Source organism: Erinaceus europaeus, chromosome 15 (assembly GCF_950295315.1).
Source record: "Erinaceus europaeus chromosome 15, mEriEur2.1, whole genome shotgun sequence".
Classification (NCBI taxonomy): domain Eukaryota; kingdom Metazoa; phylum Chordata; class Mammalia; order Eulipotyphla; family Erinaceidae; genus Erinaceus; species Erinaceus europaeus.
This window is the reverse complement of record NC_080176.1, coordinates 37997637-38025264: the sequence shown is the minus strand read 5'-3', so window position 1 is coordinate 38025264 and position 27628 is coordinate 37997637. Positions and strand designations below refer to the sequence as shown.

The following is a 27628-nucleotide window of genomic DNA, read 5'->3' as shown; positions in this document are numbered from 1 at the left end:
ACAGCAAAAGCTGAACTTGTGGTGCTGTAGTATCTCTGTGTCTCTTTGATTTACACACACACACATTTTATCTAACTGCCAGGATTTCCATGTCTTTTGAATTCTAAGAATACCTAACCAATGTTAATTGGTATATAACTGGTAAAACTTTCCAAAAGAACAATTTGGCCTCACCAATTAAGCAGTCAGACTGCAAATTTTTTTTACCAAGAAACTTTACCTCTAAGAATCTTTCCTACAAAAGTAACCATATAAAAAGTTTTGCATTAAATGATAGCTTTCTTTCCAGCTCTTAATAATACTAAATATTTGGAAAACATTTAAAATTGGAACTGGCTGGGACTCTTTAGTATATTGATAAACCCAAAAGACAGAATACAATGCAGCCATAAGAAGTGAAGCCATAGAAGAATATTTATTGACACAGGAAAATGTTAATAATATACTATATGAAATATGCCAGATACAAAACATTATATACAGTTTAATACCATTTCTATGGAAATAAAAATAGCCATATGTACAAAATCATGCATAGGGAAAAATAGAAGGATGTACATACTAAATGTTAAGGATGATTATCTCTAAATTGTGGCAGCAGAGACTGTACAATTTTCCCAATAAATTTCACCTGCCTTTCAGACAGTAGCAACTTCATATAATTCTTTATTGGTTGTGTTTAGTTATAATTCTCTTCAAGCAGCTTCTGTTTCATGATACATACTGTCCTCCAAATCATCGTGCTATTGACATATACAGGAGGCAGTAGACTATAAACTTCACTGCAGCAAAATGCAAATGTGTCCTGGAGCTCCGCTTCCCTAGAGCACCAGCCCACTAGGGAAAGAAGAGACAGACAGCCTGGGAGTATGGATTGACCTGCCAATGCCCATGTTCATTGGGGAAGCAATTACAAAAGCTGCACCTTCCACCTCCTGCACCCCATAATGACCTTGGGTCCATACTCCCAGAGAGTTAAAGAATAGGAAAGCTATCAGGGGAAGGGAGGGAATGGGATATGGAGCTCTAGTGGTGGGAACTGTACCCCTCTTATCCTAAGATCTTGTCAGTGTTTCTATTTTATAAATAAATTATATATAAAAAAAATTTGCCGTAGCATAGATCTGGCTATAGAAAAGAATTTTGGGGATCCAAAATGCCTCTAGTTGAGGTAAGTTTTAAAGAGAGAAAACAGACACTATCTGTAGGTAGGGGATCCAAAATTGTAAAGTGTGAAATGAGTCAAGTTCCTTCACTTAAGAATTGCGGATATTTCCTTTTTATTAGATGACTGACTCTAAGGAAAGGAGGTTAGGCCTTTTTTTTTTTTTTTTTTGGAGGGAGTCAGGAAAATTAGACCACAGAATAAAATACCTTCGTTTTCTGTACAGATCTCAGTAAATATTGGATAAAAGAGCAAGACAAAAATCTAAATTTGATACAGCAGAAAAATAAACTCTCCTCCCACCCCCAGCACCAAAGCCCTATTGTTCACACCTTCCTTCACGAGTCTGAAACGCACAAATTGTGGAGTGGGATCAGTGAAACAGCTCAGCTCACTTGGACAGTATGCTGCTTTGACATGTGTGTAACACAGGTTCAAGTCTGGCCCCTACCACACTGATGGAAATTTTGGTGCTCTCTTTCACTCTCTTCTATCTCCTTGTCTCTATCAAAAAAAAAAAAAAAAAAAGAAATTATGTTAATGTTAACTAATAATCTCTGACTTCTTTAATAATTTTAACAATATATAGGACATACTTAGCTTTTCGTGGAATTTGAAGTGACTGTTCTTAAATACATAACAAATATGATTTAGTTTTAGTTCTCAGAATCTATCCTAGTCTAATGCTATTTGCTAAATTCTGGGCTGGAGAGACAGCATAATGTTTATGCAAAAGCTTTTATGCTTGAGGATCCAAGGTCCCAGGTTCAATCTCCAGGACCACCATAAGCCAGAGCTGAGCAGTACTATTGTAAAATAATAGTAAATATAAATGCAAAATTTAAATGTCAAATAAAATAATGGAACCTTAACATGTAAAATGTCAGAAAGAAAAAACCATATGTGTTTGTGTTCACTTTCCTTCACATGTTTTCCATGCTCAGATCCATTACAAATTGCCATCTAATTTCTATTCCCCCTTCCCTTTGGAAACATCTCAGCTAAATGTATGATTAATTAGTAACTTTTTTTTTTGAGGTAAATGTTTATATACTGGTATTGTCATGGAGTCACAATCCCCCAAATAGGTGCCAGCACACTTCACCCATCACCAAACTGTTAACAATTGTTTGCAATGATATCTGAAAGGGAACAGTTTATGATTTATTGTCACAAACCTTAAAGATAAATTTATTGTCTAGATGCTTAGAGGTAAAAGGCACAACTTACATGAAAGGAGAAACACAAACACTGATGAGAAAGGGCTGATACAAATGGGTGAGGAGTAAGGGAGACATTTTGTTTTTCTAATTAAAAGGGTTTGTTTCTTCTCACCAAAGAAGATATGGGTTTAAGGAAAATGGCTGGAGTACAGGTGGAAAATGTTCATCATGTTTATACAACTACACAACATAGTTTCCAACATAGTTCTAATTTTTCAATGAAGATCATAACTTTCTGGGTGCTAAAAGAAACCAAATATACCAACACATTTCAGGGGCAAAGGAAAGCCTACTGATACTTCAATAGTTCTTGCTTTATATCATGAGAATTATACAAAATGGTAAGACAAGAAAATCACTTTTTGAAACTCCACAATTACCAATTTGAAACAGAAATTGAGGCATAATAACTAGGCTAACAAATGTATAGAACTGTCACTTCAGCATGTAACTACAGATGGATATACCTGTATTTTCATTTGATTCATTAACTGATGAACACTATAAAATGAAAGGTGACACACTTATGAGTAAAATCACAAGAATAAACTCTCCAAGATCAAGTTTTAATGTGTTTCTATTCCAATAAGCCATAAAGAGCAGTAAAAGGTAATATTCACTTAAGAAAATGAGAATCTAGATGACATGAAATCAAATATTTATATCCCTCTAGAGACATTTCTTCCCTTCCTAACAAAGGCACTTGACATGAACTGTAATGAACAGTTAATTCAGGTACTGCCCAGGGCCACTGTTACCTTCCAAAAAATTAGATGGAGAGGCTATTAAGTTCAAATTAATTCTTCTGAATCAGCCTGAAACACATATGAATGTTATAAGTTTTCTATTTTAGGCAGCTGCTGTGACTAAAAAGGAATAGATAATGCTGTGTCCACGATGAGTTGGCCCACTTGAGCAGTCAAGGATTCACTCTCTGCACAATACATTCTTGATGACGATGGACTGTGCACACAATGATAGGGAATCAACCTTTCACAGAGTTTCAGATATTAATGTTCACTCCTCTTCTTATCTTTTCTTACTTTTTTGTTCTTTCCCAAAGCTTTTGCTGAGTCCTCCTAGAAAAAGACAGATCAATGTTGTATTTCTTCATGATATGAATATACTCACACAGAAACTTAATATAGCATGTACTGGGAATATATGTTTCTTCTCAGTTTAACAGGAAGATACTTTCAGTTATAGCATATTCTGATTTTTTCAAAATAATCAGGCATCATAAAGGACAATTCTTATTAATCCACGAGATTTATAATAATTTCAATATTGTGGTCCGGGAGGTGGTGCAGTGGATAAAGCATTGGATTCTCAACCATGAGGTCCTGGGTTCGATCACCAGTGGCACATGCACCAGCAGAGTAATTTGTGGTTCTTTCTCTCCTCCTATCTTTCTCATGAATAAATAAATAAATTCTTTTAAAAAATAGTAATTTCAATATTATTTACTTACACTATTAATTACAATATTATCTACTTTTCAAAGTGGGACAGTAAAATTTCCATAAAATAGATATTAACAGAAAACATGAAATAAAAATCATTCAAAGAATAAAAAGAAAGCATCCTAAAGTTTGCTAGGAGATAGAGAAATCCTTTGACATTAACAGAGAGTGCAATAACTGTAATATTTAAAGAACATACAGTTCAGTGTAACACTAGTCATAACTTCTTGGGTCTCAGCTGTAGAAACTGGAAACTAATCAGTCTTCAAAGACTTTTTTGAATTATAAAAATTGGTGAGTTGATGGGATTTAGGCTAAAAGACATGACATGATCTGACCAAGGTCACATAACTGGCCCAAAGACTGTCTCCAGGTTCATAGCCCACAGGTTTTTCTAATGTGTCACAGAGGAAATGATTCATTCTTAGTTTTTTTTTTTTGTTGTTGTTGTTTTTTTAATTCCATAGGTCGTGAAAAACTATACGAAGTACCAGTAGCCACTTACGGGTGAATTTAAGTAGTTCTTCTCCACTAGTATGTTTCTGGCACAGTTGTTGATATGTTTGAAGCGATCTGGTCCTAGCAGAATCCCTCCATACCAGCGCGACACTACCACCAGGACATTCCTCACACTCAGAATCTGCCATTTTCAGAAGCACCATTAGATATATACACATAGCCATGTTAAAAAAAAAAAAAATGTGAGTTTAAAGGAGAGTGAAGTGACCTAGTTACACACAAAGGGCTGGGGAGACAACATCATGATTACGCAAAAGACTTTCATGCCTGAGGCACCCAGGTCCCAAGTTCAATCCCTGGCACCACCATAAACCAGAGCTGAGCAGCACTCTGGTTAAATAAATAAAGTAATCAAATTTATTTTTTAAAACTGCACACAAAATTTCCCCAGGACAATAATGGCATAATTACATAAATAAGCAAAATGAGAGTAGGGGATAGAATGTCAGAATGGGAAAGGAATTTAGGAGAAAAAAACCAAAACACTGTGCTCCCTAGTGTCCTTGAATTACAAACTTTGGTTCAGCCAGGTAGAGTGAAGGGGACACCATGCAGATAGGGTTCCAGTTCTTGCTGCCTTCAACCTGTATAGCATAGTCTTTAATCCATTAAGTAAAGGAACATAAAACCTGCTTCTGAGCAAACTCTACAGAGAAATGGGGTTGCATTAGTGCCAACCAGTTAAGAATGTCTCAGTTTGACATTTGTCAAGTGATGCTGTTGTTAGTGTAAAGCCCATCAATCTACAGCCATAACCCACACACAGAGTTCAAGGGCATGGCCTAGTTAGAAAGCAACAAACCTCCCATTAAAAAAAGTAAATTAACTACAACAACTACCTTGGGGGGAGGGGAAAAATCCATTCTTAAAATCAACAGACAATCAATGATCACCAGACAGATGAAGAAAATCCAGCAGCATGAAAGAGAAAGGACAATATGAACTAAAATGAATCAGTAAAAAAATTAAGAAAGAAGATGTCCTAAAAAAATCTTAAGTAGTATACTCAGAATAATCTTAGAGGATATTACATTCATAAAACCAGAGGAGTACAATATGAAAGATCTAGAATAAGAAATAACTCTTAAAAATTAAACAAAACTGCTAAAAATTTTTTAATTCAATAGAAATTTTGGAAGATAGTCATGATAATTTTTTCAGAACATAAGACCAATGAGATGGACAACTTAAAAAGAAGAAAAAAAGAAATATTCTGGATTAATCTAGAAGGTCTAACATCTACCTAATAAAAGTTGCATGAGAACAGAGAAAACAGAAGACACTATCCCAAGAAATGAAGTTTTTTCTAGATCTGAAGACAATCTTCTACTGTCTATGACTTGAAATAATCTGAAAACATAACACTTGCTGTTAATACTGTGCTTCCTACCCCATATCCAGTGTTCAACACTTTCTTTCAGTGTTTAAGATCTAACTGCTAATTAAGCCTATGTTACATAGCTTCAATTTTGTTGAGAACTTCTACAGCTTACAGGACAGAATTAGCACAACTTAACTTATACTTACCTCCATGAGATGGAGGAGACGTCCACCAGCTGCTGTTTCTCCATCATCTTCATAGTCCTGTAAGAATGTCTGTTTATCCTCACAATATATTCTAGAAATGCATATACCAGTGTTAGTTTGAAATATTATAATTCACTCTAGCAATGTTAATGGTCAATTTTTATTTAGAAAAGCAGCATATTTGTTCTACAAATCCTTCTTAAACTATATGTTGGATTTATTTTCACTGAGACTGACAATCCAGCATGGTTTGCTTTTTGTACTTGGTAAAGCTAGGAAGCAAACATGCCTTCATGAAATCAGAATGCTACTGTTATAAGAAGGTGATAACACATCTGACACTTTCCCCATTACACCTTGAAGCTATGAGGCTATAGAGACTTGTCATTGGAAAATGCTTACTAAGAATACACTATATAAAAATGCCATCCATTATAAGCACTACAAAATGATAAAAAAAAAAAAAAAGTGTTACTGGGCCAGGCAGTGGTATGCCTGGTTAAGTGCACACATTACTATGTGCAAGGACTCGGGTTCTAGTCCCTCACTCCCCACCCACAGGGGGGAAACCATGAGTGGTGAAGCAAGTACTGCAGGTATCTTCCTGTCTCTCTCCCTCTTTATCTCCCCCTCCTCTCTTTCTAGCATATCAAATAAAGAAGAGAAAAGAACAGAAATGAGGAGGGAAAATGGTCCACCAGGAGCAATGGATTCATTGTGCAAGCAGCAAGCCCCAGAAATAGCCCTGGTGACTAAATAAATAAACAAATAAACGTATTCATATTTCAAAGGGCCTAAAATCTAGTGAAACAAACATATGTACATGATGAAGAGCAAGCCAACAAAAGTTAATATTTTATATTTTCCTCATATCTTACACTAGGCATCAAGCAATTCTCTACCTTCCCCATTTCTGAGTAAAAATTATAAGATATCTTTTTAATCTTCCCCCTTTGATAATTACCAATATCAGACATAAATAATGGCATATTCACTCACTGAAATTTCTAGAAAGGTAACATTTGGAATAATAATGTAAGGCTACATTATAGTAAAATAAGTTTGGCAAATAAGAAATGAATAAATAAATGAGCTTCCTGTTAAGACACCTGGTTAATTTCTTTGACTTCTACAAATGACACCATCTAGAATCAGGGGAGTAAACCATTCCTGAGACTTATTGAGAACTACAGTGATCACGGGAAGGGGGGGGGGGGAGTGTGTGACAGCACAAAACTTTGGTGGTGGGTGACCCTGTAATTTTATAATCTTGTGAACCACTATTAAATCACTAATAAAGATTTAAAAAAATACTTAGTCGAATATCACAAAAATGTCTTCCTAAGTATGGTTATAAAAAGTCAAATACCAGGAGTCGGGCAGTAGCGCAGCAGGTTAAGCACAAGTGGTGCAAAGCGCAAGGACCAGCGTAAGGATCCCTGTTTGAGCCCTCGGCTCCCCACCTGCAGGGGAGTCACTTCGCAGGTGGTGAAGCAGGTCTGCAGGTGTCTATCTTTCTCTCCCCCTCTCTGTCTTCCCCTCCTCTCTCCATTTCTCTCTGTCCTATCCAACAACAATGACATCAATAATAACTACAATAATAAAACAGTAAGGGCAACAAAAGGAAATAAATAATTTTTTTTTAAAAAAAGTCAAATACTGATTTACATTCAGTCTACAGCCATACCACCCTGAACACGCCCGATCTCATCTGACTTACTATACACCTAAGTCAATTATATTAATTATACAAAGTAATCATAGTTATTCATTCATCCTTCCAGCAAACCATTCATCCATCCATATGTATCATGCCCACATACCATGACTTTTAGTATTAAGAGTTGACCTAGATGGGGGAATAAAAAAAAAAAGTTGACCTAGGGTCCAGGTGGTGAAGCACCTGGTTAAGCACACACATTGTAGTGCACAAGGTTGCAGGTTCAAGCTTCTGGTCCCCACCTGCAGGGAGAAAGCTGCACTAGCATTGAAGCAAGGCTGCAGGTGTCTCTCTGTGTCTCTCCCTCTCTATCTCCCCCTCCTCTCTCAATTCCACTCTGTCTCTAGCCAATAATAAATAAAAACATTTTAAAAAAAGAGTTGACCTTGTTTAAGGAAAAGTCAGTGCTATTAAAACACTTGTATAAGGCAAAAAGAAGTCAGGGCTGATTTCTATTAGGCTTATCATTTTATTTAAGACTATAATTTTATGAAGGAAATCAGACTCTCTAAAATCGGTACTTTATAAAAATGAAATCACGGCCATTTTCAGTAACCCTTTCCTCACACGCAGTATCTGAAGAGCGGCCCCATAAGTCCAAAGCGAGAACACTGCCCCAGAACTGGGAAGTAGCCTTAAAAGGACCCTGAGTATTCAAAGTACACAACATAAAGTTTATGTACCAAGAAAAGGTCATCTGTTAACACTTTACTCCCAGAGGGGCCCTCCAACCCTCCTTTGTGCCTTTCTAGTCTTACTTGGTAAGAAATTCTACAATCTAAGCTGATGTCTGTGAGACTGATAATTTATTTACTGCTGTGCAAGGCCACAAAAACAAATGAACTTAAAAAGTCAAAAACAGGGGCCTGGGCAGTAGTGTAGTGGGTTAAGCGCACATGGCGCAAAGCTCAAGGACCTGCACAAGGGTCCCAGTTTGAGTCCCCAGCTTCCTACCTGTAGGGGGGTTGCTTCACAAATGGTGAAGCAGGTCTGCAGGTGTCTGTCTTTCTCTTCCCCTCTGCCTTCCCCTCCTCTCTCTATTTCTCTCTGTCCTATCCAGAAACAACAACAGCAATGGCAACAATAACAACAACAAAAAGGGCAACTAAATGGGAAAAATGGCCTCCAGGAGCAGTGGATTCTTAGCATAGGCACCGAGCTCCAGTGATAACAACAACAACAACAAACAAACAAAAAAACAAACCTGGATTCCTGAAATAAAATCTCTGGCTCAATACAATTTAAGATCAACATTATGTACAACAGTTATTGAAGGCAGAGTCATGCAATCATATAGAAACAAGTAGATAAGTTAAATTGTATCACCAAATTCGACTCTAACACTTAACAATTATGTTATCTTAAGCTCACTTTTGTTATTGAGCAGAGTTACTGAAATAATCAGAATTCTGCAAAGTTCTTGATAAATAGTAGTCACTCAACAAACACATGGGGTGAAAGAATGGTGACCAATAACACCTTTACAGCCTACATTAATCACTGAAATTACAAGATAATCCCTATTTTCATATTGATGACAGTAAGCAAATATCAAAATTATATTCACTGACATTCTAATTAAGTGGAGAATTGGATAACAAATAAGTCTTTTGCGGGTTTTGGAACTTAAGGGACATGTCTTAGTAATAGTGAAAAGTACCTCTTTAAAGTAGTGGATGCTTTTGTTTCTGAGTTTCAGATTGGACAGTCTAACAAACAGTCTCAGTCACATTTTGAATTTGCACCCAGTTTCTAAGCTTATGTTCTGACTTAAGTCTGTGCTAGTTTGCCTCTGTTAAATAGATCCTTTATCTCTTTAACATATCTGCATAAAGCCCTATTCAAAATTAAAGGTTAGGGTTAGTAAAAGTATATTTAAAGTTAATAGGAGTACAGTTGGTTTTAAAAAGTAACTTTCAACAAAGTCTACAACTATGTATCCAGAGTTTCAAAATGTTCAGACATTTTTTTATGATTCTACTTCTAGGGACTTATTCTTTCTTCCTTTTTAATTATACCTCCATTTCATTCAAAATAGAATTGACAGCAACCCTAAACCTATCCTAGAAAAACTAAGAAATGTATAGAAATGTTTCCAGGATTATTTTTCACAACAGTGAAAATTATGTAAGTAAAATGAAAGCAGAAAACAAAATCACTCAATTCTACAGTGAAGTCTCAAAGATTAAACAACGACAATTTTTTATAAAACAATTCTAATAACACAGACAATGGCTTTTGCTAAATTAAGAAAATACAGGGTACTGGGAGAGTACTGAAAAAATAAAAGTTTTATAGAAAAGACAAATAAAATATATCAAAATATGCTACATTTAATGACAGAAAAAGGACGGTTTTTCTTCCAATTCTCTTTTCCTTTCCTGCAGTTCCCAAATTCTTTATGTATGATTATTATTTTTATAATGAAAACAGGAGAGCTTTTATTTTTCAGTCATCTGCCAGCCCCCCCCTCACTCCCCACAAAGTACACTTTCCTACAACTGTGGTGATCACTCACCTGTATGCATAGATGTTGTGGGTAGCACTAGCTATTTTCTTATTCTCATACAATTTGGCAAGAACCATTTTTACCTAAAATGAGAGAAAGAAAAGCAATAATAAAAAATAAAACATATTTGTTCTGTAAATAAATGTTAGCAAAATATTTTAAAGCAAACTGATACAAATTCTATTATATTGAAATAGTTTTTTTAAAGAGAGTAACTGTGAAACAGTCACTTTCAAAAGTTTTCTACTCTTTTTAAGATGCAGAAACTGGTGGTATGGATTGACCTGCCAATGCCCGTGTTCAGTGGAGAAGCAGTTACAGAAGCCAGACTTTTTACCTTCTGCACCCCATAATGATCCTGAGTCCATGCTCCCAGAGAGAGGAAAGATGAAGGATGTTAGGGGGGAGATGACCAGAGGACCCTGAACTCTAATTTCATCAGGACCCAGAGAGAGAAGAGGGAGAAAGAATCTACTTGTGAAAGCTGATAAATTAGAAAACTATTACCTTGACATTAATTAAAGTAGATTTATCTACAACTTTAAATAAAGGCGAAGAAAACATTAAGTTTTGTCCTCAAAAAAAAAAAAACATGCTATTTTTGAACACTAATTATCAGGAAATCTTTGGGCAGGAACCATGTCTAAGGTACCTGTCTATGAATAAATTTTGCCCATGGAGATTTTTTTTTTTTAGCTGTGAGGTCCTGATGCTTATTTTCCTTCTTTTTTTCTTTCTTTCTTTCTTTCTTTCTTTCTTTCTTTCTTTCTTTCTTTCTTTCTTTCTCTTTCTTCCTTTCTTTCTTTCTTTCTTTCTTTTTAAACTAGTGATTTAATGATTAACAAGCTTGTAAGATAACAGGGTTCAATTCCATAGAGTTCCCACCACCAGAGTTCTGTGTCCTCCATTGGAAGTGTCCCTATTCTTTATCCCTCTGAGAGTATGGACCAAAAACTTTCTTTATGGGGTGCAGAAGATGGAAGGTCTGGCTTCTGTAATTGCTTTTCCGCTGAACATGGATGTTGGCAGGTCAATCTCTAGCCCCAGCCTGTTTCTATCTCTCCCTAGTGGGGCAGGGCTCTGGAGAAGTTAGATTTCAGGACACATTGGTATGGTGGTCTTTAGAGAATTTTTAATGTAGATGAGAATTTTTGAAAATGAGCTTTGAAAATTTATCATATGTACATATCCACTGTGACAGGTAATCTTCCAAATTTTACTGGGTTACCAGAAAAGTCATGACACGTTTTTGCCTACAAAAGCAGGAAAAAATATGTCATGAGTTTTCCAACAGTGCGATACAACCAAAACCTTCTCTAAGTATCAATGAAGGGGTCGGGCGGCAGCACAGCAGGTTAAGTGCACATGGTGCAAAGCGCAAGGACAGGAGCAAGGATCCCAGTTCGAGGCCCCGGCTCCCCACCTGCAGGGGAGTCACTTCACAGGTGGAGAAGCAGGTCTACTGGTGTCTATCTTTCTCTCCCCCTCTCTGTCTTCCCCTCCTCTCTCCATTTCTCTCTGTCCTATCCAACAACAAACGACATCAACAGCAATAATAATAACCACAAGAAGACTGCAACAACAAGGGCAACAAAGGAGGGAAAAAGTGGCCTTCAGGTGCAGTGGATTCATGGTGCAGGCACTGAGCCCCAGCAATAACCCTGGAGGCAAAAAAAAAAAAAAAGTCAATGAAAACTCTTTCAGAAAAAAAAAAAAACTCTTTCAGGAGATAACATGAGTCAGGTTTTGAAAGATGAATGACTGACTATTCTACATCAAAAAGGAAAACAGGTTTAGATAGAAAGAAGTGTCATTTTGTTCCAAGGAAAATAGCATACAAATATATAAGATTTAGGAAATAAAGAAAACTCAATTAAACTGGAATCACAAGTACATGAATAATTTCCATTTTGCATGAAAATTAAACATAATAATAAAATTAAAAAATACTGCTGAAAGGAAGTTCATCAATAATTCACCTAACAGGACTCACAGGTGATCATGAGCAAGGTTCGAGATTTGAGCCCCTAGCCACCACATGGGCACGCCTACAGGGGAGAAGCTGCAGGCACTCGGGGATGGGGCAGTGCTGAGTGTCTTTCCTTCTGTCTCCCTTTCTAGCTCTCTCTCTCCCACCGTTTATCATAAAGAGAAAAAAATGGCCACCTGAAGCAGTCAAGTTATAAGGGAACAGAGCCTTGTATATGCTGTTAGAAAATAAATAAATAGGACGGAGGGGGAAGATGGCGGACTGAGAAGCTGCTAACAGCGTGTGCTCTGATCACATCTTCTGGAAACGGTAGGATTTTCTGCCTTTAGCAGGCCAGTCAATAAGGGCTGACACCAAAGAGGTGATTATAATTTAATTTGGGTTAAGAATTAGAGTAAAGGTGGCACGGACTAGCGGGCGGGCTGCTCCAGACTTCCCAGGCGGTGCCGGGCAAGGCGAGTGTGCTGGGCATTGTCCTCCGCCCGGGAAGGTGGCTCCTCCGCCAGCCAGTTGCAGAGCGCTGCTGGGCAGCCGGCAGAGGACCCAGAGAGAGCACTTTAACTCGAGGGCTTTCTCTTGGGAGTCTCCAGGGACCACTGCGATCCTGAGGGCGGATCAAAAGACTTCTTGAGTATAGCTCTCATTGGATCAAAGGACTTGGAGCTAGTTTTCATATTCGAGAAATCCTTTAAAAAAGTCTGGGGGGGGGGGGTTTCCCGGAAGATGGCGGACAGAGAAGCTGCTAGCCCCTGAGCTCCAAACACATTCCCTGGAAACAATAGGATTTTCTGCCTTTAGCAGGCCAGCAATAAGAGGACATAGCGATGCCAAAGAGGTGACTATAACTTAATTTGGGTTAAGAATTAGAGTAGGGGAAAAAAATTCTTTTTTCTTCCTTTTAATCTTCAAGCATACATCCTTCCCCCCCCCATAAGCAGTCCCTGGGGACTAGCTCCTAGCAGGACACCCCATACCACCAAACAGGGTGTTTTTTTTGAATTCACTGATAACACATTTGGGAAGTTCCTTGCACTGCTCTTTAATTACAACTCTTTTTCTTATCTTCTCCCTTTTATCTCTCTTGTCTCTCACTCTCTCTCTCTCTCTCTCTTTTTTTCTTTAAATCTTGTCATACACTTCTTTCTTCTTTGCCTTTCTGAATTTGTGAATTACTTTGGGGAAGAAATCTGACTCAGAGTGGATTCTCTATGTGTGTATCTCTGCTCTAGTTCCCTTTCCCCTCTTGTTACCCCTAGAATATACAGTGGATAGTAGATTTGCATAACTGTCTATTCTTGCTATACTCTCTTTCTTTTCTCTTTCTTCACTGGGATTTGGTTACTATTTTTTCACGGACTGGAGAAATTGTTTGGCTAACTGGTAACAATTAAACTACTTCAATACTTACTTCAGTTGCTACTGTAATTCCTGAGGTTGGTGAGTGCAGTTGTCATAAAGGTATTTAGTACAGTGTTACTTGTACTCAAGACACAACAACTGAGGAACAACAGAGCATAAAAAAAAAGAGAAACACATAAATAAAAAAAAATGGGTAGATTAAAAACAAATAAAACTGCTACCCCAATGAATGAAGACAAGAGCCCAGAAGCAACTTCAAATCAGCCAGAAGTAACCATAGATAAGAAAAGTATGCAAGCAATAATAAACTTATTAATCACAGAAATGAAAACAACATTGGAGGAAAGGAATGGCAGTATTAGGGAAACAACAGTTGAGACCCCCAGGAAAATACTGATTATCTTGAGGCAATTAGAGAACTGAAAGCTGAAATAGCTGTAATGAAGAAAGAAGCTGAGGCAAGGGAAAGCAAACTAATAGAAGCAGAAAACAGAATTAGTCAGACAGAGGATGAGTTAGAGAAAACTAAGAAAGAGGTGAAAGAGCTTTAAAAGAGATTGAGAGACACTGAAAACAACAACAGAGACATATGGGATGATATCAAAAGAAGTAACATTCGTATAATTGGCCTGCCAGAGGAAGAAAGAGAGGAAGGGGAAGCAAACATTCTAGAGGAAATAATACAAGAAAACTTCCCAGACCTGAATAAAGGATATCAAGGTTCAAGAGGCCCAGAGAGTACCAAACAGAATCAACCCAGACCTGAAGACACCAAGACACAGCATAGTCACAATGAGAAGAAGTAAGGATAAAGAAAGGATCCTAAGGGCTGCAAGAGAGAAACAAAAAGTCACATACAAGGGAAAACCCATAAGATTATCTGCAGACTTCTCCACTCAAACTCTAAAAGCCAGAAGGGAGTGGCAAGATATCTATCGAGCCCTGAATGAAAAAGGGTTTCAACCAAGGATAATATATCCTGCTAGACTGTCAATCAAACTAGATGGAGGGATCAAAACCTTCTTAGATAAACAATAGTTAAAGGAGGCAACCATCACCAAGCCGGCCCTGAAAAAGGTACTAAAAGACCTCTTATAAACAAGAACATCACTATAATACTTGCAATATATCAGAGTAAACCAATTTTTTTTAGAACAATGGCACTACAATACATTAAATCCATAATATCAATAAATGTCAATGGCTTAAACTCACCCATCAAAAGGCACAGGGTGGGGGGATGGATCAAAAAACATAACCCAACCATATGCTGCTTGCAAGAATCCCATCTGTCACAACAAGATAAACACAGACTTAAAGTGAAAGGATGGAAAACTATCATACAGGCTAACGGTCCACAAAAAAGGGCAGGAACAGCCATTCTCATCTCAGACACGATAGATTTTAAATTAAATAAAATAATAAAAGATAGGCAAGGACATTACATAATGATTAGAGGATCAATCAGCCAAGAAGACTTAACAATTATTAACATCTATGCACCCAACGAGGGACCATCTAAATACATTAAGCATCTACTGAAAGAATTTCAAAAATACATCAATAGTAATACAATAATAGTGGGAGACTTCAATACCCCACTCTCACACTTAGACAGATCAACAAAGCAGAGAACCAATAAAGATACAAGAGAATTGAATGAAGAGATTGACAGACTAGACCTCTTGGACATTTTCAGACTCCTCCACCCCAAAAAACTGGAATACACCTTCTTTTCAAATCCACATAACACATACTCAAGGATAGACCACATGTTAGGCCACAAAGAATAAATTCAAGAACATTGAAATCATCCCAAGTATCTTCTCAGACCACAGTGGAGTAAAACTAACATTTAACAACAAACGGAAAATTATTAAAAGACATAGAATTTGGAAACTAAACAACATGCTCCTTAAGAACCACTGGGTCAGAGACTCACTCAAACAGGAAATTCAAATGTTCCTGGAAACTAATGAAAATGAAGACACAACCTATCAAAATATTTGGGACACAGCTAAAGCAGTACTGAGAGGGAAACTTATAGCCATACAATCACATATTAAACACCAAGAAGAAGCCCAAATGAACGACCTTACTGCAAACCTCAAGGACTTAGAGGAAGAGGAACAAAGGAACCCTAAAGCAACCAGAAGGACAGAAATCACTAAAGTTAGAGCAGAAATAAACAACATCGAAAATAAAAGAACATACAAAAGATCAATGAAGCCAAATGTTGGTTCTTTGAAAGATTAAACAAAATTAACAAAGCCCTAGCCAGACTCACCAAACAAAAAAGAGAGAAGACTCAAATTAATAGAATTGTAAACGATGCAGGAGATATCACAACTGACACCACAGAAATCCAGAGAATCCTGCAAAACTTCTATAAAGAACTATATGCCACCAAGCTAGAGAATCTGGAAGAAATGAAACAATTCCTAGAAACCTATACACTTCCAAAACTGAACCAAGAAGAACTACAAAATCTAAATGCACCAATCACAGACAAAGAAATTTAAACCGTTATTAAGAATCTCCCCAACAACAAAAGTCCTGGACCAGATGGCTTCACAAACGAATTCTACAAAACTTTCAGGAAACAGTTAATACCCATACTTCTTAAGCTATTCCATAAGATTGAAGAAACAGAAATACTCCCTTCCACCTTTTATGAAGCCAACATCACCCTGATACCAAAAGCTGATAGGGACAGAACAAAAAAGGAAAACTACAGACCAATATCTCTGATGAACACTGATGCCAAAATATTAAACAAGATCTTGGCCAACCGGATACAGCAACACATCAAAAAGATTGTTCATCATGACCAAGTGGGATTCATCCCAGGAATGCAAGGCTGGTTCAACATCCGTAAGTCAATCAATGTCATTCACCACATCAATAAAAGCAAAGCAAAAAACCACATAATTATCTCAATAGATGCAGAGAAAGCCTTTGACAAAATCCAACACCCATTCATGCTCAAAACTCTACAAAAAATAGGAATAGATGGGAAATTCCTCAAGATAGTGGAGTCCATATATAGCAAACCTACAGCCAACATCATACTCAATGGACAGAAGCTGAAAGCATTCCCCCTCAGATCGGGGACTAGACAGGGTTGTCCACTGTCACCGTTACTCTTCAACATAGTATTGGAAGTTCTTGCCATAGCAATCAGGCAAGAGAAAGAAATCAAAGGGATACAGATTGGAAGGGAAGAAGTCAAGCTCTCACTATTTGCAGATGATATGATAGTATACATAGAAAGACCTAAAGAATCCAGTAGAAAATTACTGGAAGTTATTAGGCAATATAGCAAAGTATCAGGGTACAAAATCAATGTACAAAAATCAGTGGCATTTCCTTATGCAAACACTAAATCTGAAGAAGAAGACATCCAGAAATCACTCCCATTTACTGTTTCAACAAAATCAATCAAATACCTAGGAATAAAGTTGACCAAAGAAGTGAAAGACTTGTATGCTGAAAACTATGAGTCGCTACTCAAGGAAATAGAAACTGATACCAAGAAATGGAAAGATATCCCATGCTCATGGATTGGAAGAATAAATATCATCAAAATGAATATTCTCCCCAGAGCCATATACAAATTTAATGCAATACCCATCAAAGTTCCACCAAGCTTCTTTAAGAGAATAGAACAAACACTACAATCATTTATCTGGAACCTGAAAACACCTAGAATTGCCAAAACCATCTTAAGGAAAAGAAACAGAAATGGAGGCATCACACTCCCAGACCTTAAACTATATTGGAAAGCCATCATGATCAAAACAGCATGGTACTGGAACAAAAATAGGCACACAGACCAGTGGAACAGAATTGAAAGCCCAGAAGTAAATCCCAACACCTAGGGGCATCTAATCTTTGATAAGGGGGCCCAAAGGATTAAATGGAAAAAGGAGGTTCTCTTCAATAAATGGTGCTGGGAAAACTGGGTTGAAACATGCAGAAGAATGAAATTGAACCACTTTATCTCACCAGAAACAAAAATCAACTCCAAATGGATCAAAGACCTAGATGTCAGACCAGAAACAATCAAATACTTAGAGGAAAACATTGGTAAAACACTTTCCCACAAGGACATCTTTGATGAATCAAACCCAATTGCAAGGAAGACTAAAGCAGAAACAAACCAATGGGACTACATCAAATTGAAAAGCTTCTGCACATCCAAAGAAACTATTAAACAAACAGAGAGACCCCTCACAGAATGGGAGAAGATCTTCACATGCCAGACATCAGACAAGAAACTAATCACCAAAATATATAAAGAGCTCAGCAAACTTAGCACCAAAAAAGCAAATGACCCCATCCAAAAATGAGCAGAGGATATGAACAAAACATTCACCTCAGAGGAGATCCAAAAGGCTAACAAACATATGAAAAACTGCTCTAGGTCACTGATTGTCAGAGAAATGCAAATTAAGACAACACTAAGATACCACCTCACTCCTGTAAGAATGGCATACATCAAAAAGGACAGCAGCAACAAATGCTAGAGAGGATGTGGGGACAGAGGAACCCTTTTACATTGCTGGTGGGAATGTAAATTGGTCCAGCCTCTGTGGAGAGCAGTCTGGAAAACTCTCACAAGGCTAGACATGGACCTTCCATATGATCCAGTAATTCCTCTCCTGGGGTTATACCCCAAGGACTCCATAAAACCCAACCAAAAAGAGGTGTGTACTCCTATGTTCATAGCAGCACAATTCATAATAGCTAAAACCTGGAAGCAACCCAGGTGCCCAACAACAGATGAGTGGCTGAGAAAGCTGTGGTATAAATACACAATGGAATACTATGCATGTATCAAAAACAATGAACCCATCTTCGCTGACCCATCTTGGACAGAGCTAGAAGGAATTATGTTAAGTGAACTAAGTCAGAAAGATAAAGATGACTATGGGATGATCCCACTCATCAACAGAAGCTGACTAAGAAGATCTGAAAGGGAAACTAAAAGCAGGACCTGATCAAATTGTAAGTAGGGCACCAAAGTAAAAACCCAGTGGTGAGGGGTACACATGCAGCTTCCTGGGCCAGTGGGGGGTGGGAGTGGGTGGGAGGGATGGGTCACAGTCCTTTGGTGGTGAGAATGGTGTTTATGTACACTCCTAGCAAAATGTAGACATATAAATCAGTAGTTAATTAATATGAGAGGGGGAAAATCAATTGTATGTCTCAAAGTTTCTCAAAACACAAACTGAATCATTGTATGTCTCAAAGTTTCTCAAAAGACAAACTGAATCTTTTTAATATATAGGCTATGTATTTGATATGCGGACTCTCTCAAAAGCCTAGACCAAGTAGATTAGAAGCATCCAATAGCACAGCTATATACAAGATACTGGATACTGTACAGCAAACCATAACAAAGGGACTTTTCAAAGTTAACCCAATTACCAAACAATGTGATGATAACATTAACTATCAATTGTCTTTTTGAACCCTAAGACAGCAGGAACCTCACATCTCCACTATAGAGCCCTTACTTCCCCCAGTCCTGGAACCCTTGGATAGGGCCCACTTTCCCGTATGCATCTCCCAATCCAAACCAAATAATATTGCATCCGCCGATCACAACCTAACCAAGGCAACGATTGCCACCTCAACATGCTTCACTTCAGACTGTATCCAGAGACTTCACGTGTGGAATGACAACCCTTCAGCTTCATTACTCGGGTGAGACCTTTCCTTTTATAGTACACTCTAATTTCATCTCAGGTAGTTCACTTTCTAACAAAGTCCCATAACCTAGATATACACCAGTTTCTGTGCGAGAGAGCTTATGTGCACACGTATCCATAAACTACTGCAAAATATATACCTGAAAGCAGAAGTACACTAGAGTTTGCAGTGAGTACCTCCCTAACACTTCCTCTCCACTATTCCAAGCTTGGGATCCATGATTGCTCAACAAATTGTTTGGCTTCGTATGTTAACTCTCTTTTCAATCACCAGGTTCCAGATGCCACCAGGATGCTGGCTAGGCTTCCCTGGATTGAAGACCCCACCAATGTGTCCTGGAGCTCAGCTTCCCCAGAGACACACCTTACTAGGGAAAGAGAGAGGCAGACTGGGAGTATGGACCGACCAGTCAACGCCCATGTTCAGTGGGGAAGCAATTACAGAAGCCAGACCTTCTACCTTCTGCAACCCGCAACGACCCTGGGTCCATGCTCCCAGAGGGCTAGAGAATGGGAAAGCTACCATGGGAGGGGGTGGGTTATGGGGATTGGGTGGTGGGAATTGTGTGGAGTTGTACCCCTCCTACCTTATGTTTTTGTTCATTAATCCTTTCTTAAATAAAAAATTTTTTTAAATAAATAAATAAATAAATAAATAAGAAAGACATAATAGAATATTACTCAGGAGCAACAGCTACATTTCTCTCTTCTCCTCGGTAAACTAAGAATATTAAAGGAGACTACCTGGGACTACAACAAGACAGGACTAGAACTACTTTGGGAACCTACCAGATCACCACAGAGGAAAACCCATAAGATTAGCAGCAGACTTTTCCACACGAACACTACAGGCCAGAAGAGAATGGCAAGAAATCTATTGAGTGCTCAATGAGAAAGGATTTAAAAAAAAAAAACATTTAAAAAAATTTATTTATTTATTTATTTCCTTCTTGCTGCCCTTGTTGTTTTTATTGTTGTTGATGTCATCATTGTAGGACACAGAGTAATAGAGAGGAGGGGAAGAGAGAGGAAAGATAGATACCTGCAGACCTGTTTCACCCCCTGTGAAGCGACTCCCCTGCACGTGGGGGACTGGGGGTTCCAACCAGGATCCTTAAGCCAGTCCTTGTGCTTCGCGTCTCTTGCACTTAATCCGCTGAGCTACCACTCCTGAGAAAGGCTTTTAACCAAGACTTCTGTATTCTGTTAAGATTGTCATTTAGACTAGATGGAAGCATAAAAACCTTCTCAGACAAGCAACAGTTCAAAGAATCAACTATCACTAAGCCTGCCCTAAAAGAAGTTCTGAAAGGTCTCCTATAAACAGTCAGACCACCATAAATATGCCATATATCAGAACACTCTAAAAATCTACAAGAATGGTGTTAAAATATCTTCAATCTATAATATGAATAAATATCAATGGCCTGAATTCACCTATTAAAAGGCACAGAGTAGAAAGATGGATCAGAAAACACAGCCCAACCAGGAATCCCACCTAACTCAACAAGACAAACACAGATTCAAATTGAAAGGATGGAAAACTACCATACAAGCCAATGGACACCAAAAAAGGGGCAAGAATAGCTATGCTCATATCTGACATGGAAGACTTTAAAATACATAACATTTGAAAAGATAGGGATGGACATTACTTAGTGTTCAGAGGATCAATCAATTAAGAGGACTTAATGACTATAAACATCTATGCACCCAAGGAGAGGTCATCTAAATACAACAAACATCTACTGAAAGAGCTACAGCAATATATTAACAGCAACACAGTCATAGTAGGAAACTTCAACACCACACTCTCTCAACTTGACAGATCATCCAGGCATAAAATCAACAAAGAAACAAAGAAGCTAAATGAAGAGAAGATAAACTAGAACTATGGGACATTTTCAGAGTAAAAATGGTGATTTCACCATTTTCAGCCCATCTTGGATGGAGCTTGAAGAAATCATGTTAAGTGAAGTAAGTCAAAAATATAAGGGATGATCTCATTCACAGGCAGAAGTTTTCAGCCCATCTTGGATGGAGCTTGAAGAAATCATGTTAAGTGAAATAAGTAAAAAACATATGGGATGATCTCATTCACAGGCAGAAGATCAAAAGAGAAAACACTAAGCAGAACTTGGACTGGAGTTGGTGTATTGCACCAAAGTAAAAGACTCTAGGGTGCATGGGTAGGGAGTTCAGGTCCTGGAACAGGATGGCAAAGGACCTAGTGGGGGTCCTATTGTTTTCCTACTGTTGTGTGGAAAAATAAGAAATGTTATGTAGAAACTATCGTTATTTACTATTGACTGTGAAATATTGATCCCCCAATAAAAAAAAGAATATTACTCATCTGTTAAAAACAAAAAGGTCATCACTTTTGAGATATCTTGGATGAAACTAGAAGACATCATGTTAACTGAGATAAGACAAAACCAAATGATCTTATTTATAAGCAATATGTGATAAAGAGTGACAGAGAGGGAGAACACAAAATGAAATGTGAACTGGGGAAGCTCTATTGCCTCAAAGCAAAGGACTTTGGGAAAGGAGAGGAATGGAGTGGCGGAAGATATCTGTGGGTCCTTGTGAAACTGTACTCATATATCAATGATTACATTATAAAGCATTAACCCCAGCAATTAAAAAATAAAGGAAATCTGCTCCAAGTAGAAAAAGAAAAAGAAAGAAAGAAATAAAACAAAATTTTTGCAATTCATTTCCATGAATTACTTTGGCAAGACAAAGTAATTTCCATGAATTACTTTTGGCAAGTAAGCTGGACACAGTGGCCTTACCTGTTGGGGACAAACTACTGGAGCCAGATGTGCCTGGAAAGTGCTTCTTCGGTCTGTAATAGGAACGCCATGATCAATTGGAGGTATTTCTTCTATTTCTACAAATTTTAAAAAAAACTGTATTACTTTTTTAATTCCTAACTTAAGTGAAAATTTTGTGATGGGAGTGTGAGTTAAATGTAAATTACATGGCAAATTCATTCAAACACTCTTTAATCACTGCTTACTAAAGTAAATTGAATTGGGTGGTGGGTATGGAAATAGGTGGCAGATTCCAACTGTTGTGAAGGCATGAGAACTTTGATGATGAGGGGAGCTGAACACACAAACACATGACAGCTTTTGGAAACTACATTCTTAACACCTTATTATTGTAAACAAGTACTAAGACATTAAAAAATAAGCTACGTTATAATTTAAGTTAAAAGTGCCCAGGTACATCCTAGTATATAGGACATAACTAGTTGTCTTGAAATGATTTTCACCTGTCAACGTCAGCCACAAACGTGATACTTAAATTCTGGGCTATTAAAATAGAATAAATCAAAAGTTAATCTTTAAGAATATAAAGGAAACGGGGTCAGGTGGTGGCACACCTGGTTAAGCACACATGTTACAATGTGCAAGGACCAGGGTTCTAGTCCCCAGCCCCCACCTGCAGGAGGAAAGCTTTGCGAGTGGTAAAGCAACATTGCAGGTGTCTGTCACTCTCCCTCTCTATCACCCTATTTCCTTTCAATTTTTAGCTGTCTCTATTCAATAAAGATAATATCAATATTTAAAATATATATAAAGGAATCTTGAAAGTAAAAAGAGTAATAACTGCTACTTATTCATTCAACTATTAATGGACTATTGTGTTGGGAAACATGTCTTTATTTTGTATGACTATAATATAATACACATACACTATATATATATATATATATATATATATATATATATATATATATATTTTTTTTTTTTTTTTTTTTTAACCAGAGCACTGCTCAGCTCTGGCTTATGGTGGTGTGGGGGATTGAACCTGGGACTTTGGAGCCTCAGGCATGAGAATCTCTTTGCATAACAATTATGCTATCTCCTCTGCCCAATACACTTTTTAATAGAACTGGACCTACTTTATACAAGTGAACTAAATATATCAATAATATATCAAATTGGTATTCCAGACATTATCACAATTTCTTTTTTTTAACTTTTTTTTTTTAGATATTTATTCTCTTTTGTTGCCCTTGTTGTTTTATTGTTGATGTCATTGTCAGATAGGATAGAGAGAAATGAAGAGAGAAGGGGGAAGACAGAGAGGGAGAAAGATAGACACCTGCACACTTGCTTCACCGCTTGTGAATCGACTCCCCTGCAGCTGGGGAGCTGGGGGTTCGAACCGGGATCTTACGCCAGTCCTTGCGCTTTGTGCCATATGCGCTTAACCCACTGTGCTACTGCCCAACTCCCATTATCACAATTTCTTAAACAAATTTATAAACCATTCATTTACCCTCAACTCTGTTGAGAAGCTTACTAACCACCCTGGAAGCTGCCACTGCCTAACTTGGGATGTAATCTTATCAGGAAATAATAATTAACTACCTTCCGTGATCTATTACGTTTTAGTAAGAGACCTGTGGAAAATGACAATTTCTTTCAAAACTCTAGAAAGCTGATAGCCCTCATAAATACCAAATGGAAAAAAACTCAATTTTCTATAAATTAATCGCTAATTTCTAATATGGAAGAGCCTGTTAAATTTCTTTACCATTCCAGAAACAATACATAATACCACCATACCAATACCCTCAAAAGAAATTAATTGGTTAACATTATACCTGTTGGATTTTTACTGACAGCAAAATCTAATGCTTTCACTGGATTTTCTGGTTTACAAGCTAAAATGAGATCCTCTTCACAGTCAACATCTTCCTCTTCAGTTTTTTTCTTTATGTCCGGGCCTATGTGAACATGAGACATTATGAGTAAGCAACAAAGACTATAGGAAATTACACTTAAATTATCAGAGGTCTTGGCTAAATAACATTCAATAAAGGGAGCAAGGCTACCTCAAAGTGATTGATTCCAGGAACAAGAAAATACAAAATGATCCTGAAACACCCTGTGAGTCCAGAAAGTAATGAAATGCTAAGAACAAAAGATGGCAGACTGCTGAAAGAAGTCAACCTGAAGGATTGGCCAAGCCAGGAATGATTTGCGTAAAAACTAATAATAGTATGCAATTTTATTCCATGGGCTCGAATAAAATATAAGAGTTCACACTGATAAAATAAAATAAGAAAAGAAACATCTCTTCTTCACAACAGAATTCTAGCTTATAAATACAGAAGGAAATGGAGAATCACCATTACACAAACACTGTTGGCAAGAGCCACTAATAGATCTAAAAACTAGTGACACAGACATGATGGACCTAGACCTCTAACGGACCCCTCTTGCCACTGTCACTAGTCATTTCCATCAGGAACAACATAATGGACCCCTTTGTGGGCCCCTATAGGACACTGCCCTCAATGCAGATCAACAATGGTAGGGAATGTTCCATTCTCCGAAGGGAGGTTAGACAACATACTCTACCTATCACTGGAGGAAGATGGGTTCTGAAATTAGTGCAGCCTGAAATGTTCCAAGCCATGACCACAGAATGTGAACCCAAACCTACAGGGATGCAGAGGCTACATAGGCTCCTGTGCTGACTATGGGCCCCAGATCAAATCGATGGTGTTTACAGTTAACAATATTTATATACTTTCCCCATGTTGGGATATACTCTCTGCCCTGATCCAGCTTTCTGGTCCTTTTTCCAATTATGACACCATCTTCCCAGACAATAACCTGGGTTCACCTGCATACTGACTGTCAGGCTCAGGCAAAAACCAATAAAGTCATGGGCCCTTTGGAATATACCTAAAACAGACCTACTAGCTTTTTCCAAAACGGAGGCCCCAAATCTTCATCTGCAATATTCTTGCCTTTAGGTTCATGATTAGTCAACAATTTGTTCTGCTTTATATCTTAACTCTTTTTCAGCCACCAGGTTCCAGATGCTACCATGATGCCAACCAGACCTCCCTGGGCAGACAACCCCACCAATGTGTCCTGGAGCCCAGCCACCCCAAAGCCCTTCCCCACTACGGAAAGAGAGAGACAGGCTGGGAGTATGGATCGACCTGCCAATGCCCATGTTCAGCGGGGAAACAATTACAGAAGCCAAACCTTACACCTTTTGCACCCCATAGTGACCCTAGGCCCATGATCCTAAAGGGATAAAGAATAGGAAAGCTATCAAGGGAGAGGATAGGATACGAAGTTCTGGGGTGGGAATGGTGTGAAAATGTATCCCCCTTATCCTGTAGTTTTGTTAATATCTCCATTTTATAAATAAAAATTAGAAAAAAACTAGTAAGTGAAAATGAAGAAGCAATAGGATGCTAGCATAGTCTCAAACTATCTCCTCCAAGATTCTTATCAACTACAAAAGGAAAGATAGTATCTGTGATAATTAATGCTATGTGCTTAAAACTTGACTAAATCACAATGCCCAGATGTCTAGTCAAACACTATTCCAAATGCTTCTGGGAAGTTACTATTTTGGATGGAACTCACATTTAAATTATTCTGCTTTTAGTAAAGCCTACTCTACATTGTGTGGTCCTCATCTAGTCAAAGCTTTAGTAGGAAAAAGAACTGAATGACGTAGAGGAAGAGGAAATTCTGCCAGCTAAGCACTAAGCAGGCACACTTGAGTTGTAACATCATTTTTTTCCTATCTACTTTGCAAAATCTGAATTCACCAGCCTCTATAATCTTGTGAGACAATTCCTGTTAAAAACAAAATCAATCTCTTCCTCTTCTCTCTCCTCTTGTTCTTCATAAATATCTAAGCACAGCTACAACAAGGTGAATCCTTAAAGAAATAATCGTGACTACATTAGCAAATAAGCTTTACAAAGAAACATAAATTTTATCAAACATAACCATAAAATATTTTCATGAAAAATTTCAATTATAGAATCTATATGAAATTTTAAGTCTGTGATTTGAAAAAGTACCAGTAATATTTTTTCATTCCTACCTGGTTCTGTCATCTGAGATTTCTGTATTAGAACATCTCTTATTTTCTCCACCCACAGGTAAAGGATACTTTCACCTATATTCTGTCTAAATAAAATTTGAAGAGATTATTATTTAAATTTTTCTCAGGAAAATTTCTTTTAAAAAAAAGGTATATTTGTGGTCTAAGAAATTACATGCAATATAGTCATAATTTTTTAAAGTCATGAAAACACGAGATTCACTAATGAATGAATGATATAGATCATTTATATCAACATTAAATATTCCTACTGGCTCCAAATTAACATGGGTTAGCATAAGCATAGCAATCAAAGAAGAAAATGATAATGTCTAAAATTGAACTAGATGCATTAGGTATAAATGTGAGTTAATTTCTACAGATGTATTAGTTTACCACTGATGAATTACTGGTTGTTTCGCTAACTAAAATTTCTTAAAAATTTCAAACACTATTTGGTACATATATCAAGTGGCATACTTATTCCAACAAAGAATTCAAGCAAGTCATTTGACAAACTTGGAGAAACAATTTATAAGATTTAAAAGACAATGAACTCAACAATTTTATATTTTTATTTTATTTTTTTTCAAATTCCTATTACCCAATTGATTCATTTTGCTTCCAAATATCTGGCTGTTTCAGGTAACTAAATCAATCTCAAAATTCACTGAGAAAAAGAACTTGTTCTGGTTTCTGTCCACAGAATTATGTAAAATTATGGCATTAACAATAAAATGAAGGTCCAAGTATGTATTTTCAGGAAATAACAGGAAATTTCTGTTATGTTTTAATTTGTGCTTAAATAAATTACTGTACCACTTTATGACACCTTACATTCTTCCTCTAAAAGTTTCCCTTGAAGCCACTACCTCTTTATATCACTACTCATCAGCAGTTGCCAAAATAAAGTTGCAAAACACATTTAAGAAAGAAAAAAAACATTGTTTTCAAGTATTTCTGTATCACTGAGTCATCCCCATCTCACCCACAAATCCTTGGCATTGAAACAATTCTCTGTGCTCATCTGCAACCTTTTCTTTTATTAAAGGTTGAGACTCTCTATTCAGTTTCTTTAAAATGATTCACACTCCCACACTCTTTTAAATAAAATAAATAAGTAAGTAAATAGTCATAGAGACAGAGGAAGACAAAAGCTAACCCAAAGCATGCATGTCTATTACCACATTCATGTACACACATACCTATACCCTCATTCTTATCTAATGGAGTATGAGATCTCCACTGTGCAAATGAGAAATCAGACATAATTAATTGGTTGATTTGTTTAAGAGAATATTATGAGCAACAAAAAGGTCAGATCCAGAATGTGAACAGACTTATCCCAAAGCTCAGGTGCATTGCCCCTACAAATTGAAGGTTAGCAGTACCAAGTATCAGACCCAGTGCCTCATGCTTGTAAGTCAACTGCTTCAGTCAGTAAGTCTCCTCCTGAATTGTAAGTATTCTTTATTTTGGGCCTCAAAGTTCTTTCGCTGGAGGTTAATGCCTTAATGTTCCTGATAATCCAATTATATTTGTACTTGCTCTTGT

General features: G+C 37.3%; 1 protein-coding gene across 8 annotated transcripts in view; it reads right to left on the bottom strand.

Annotated features, from left to right (window-relative positions):
• Nucleotides 1-396: 396 nt before the first annotated feature.
• The window catches only part of IMPACT (impact RWD domain protein), a 40016-nt gene continuing 12784 nt past the window's right edge, over nucleotides 397-27628 (bottom strand). For 7 of the 8 annotated variants that reach the window (XM_007528422.3, XM_016190543.2, XM_060173626.1 and 4 more), the window contains 7 exons: nucleotides 26075-26160; nucleotides 23817-23939; nucleotides 21991-22088; nucleotides 10136-10209; nucleotides 5898-5988; nucleotides 4357-4491; nucleotides 397-3467 (listed from right to left, as the gene is read on the bottom strand). In XM_007528422.3, the coding sequence (XP_007528484.2) occupies nucleotides 3399-3467; nucleotides 4357-4491; nucleotides 5898-5988; nucleotides 10136-10209; nucleotides 21991-22088; nucleotides 23817-23939; nucleotides 26075-26160 (676 nt within the window). In that variant the 3' untranslated portion in view covers nucleotides 397-3398. Of the gene's footprint in view, nucleotides 3468-4356; nucleotides 4492-5897; nucleotides 5989-10135; nucleotides 10210-21990; nucleotides 22089-23816; nucleotides 23940-26074; nucleotides 26161-27628 lie in introns of those variants that run through there. The other variant, XM_060173620.1, reaches the window with a different exon arrangement.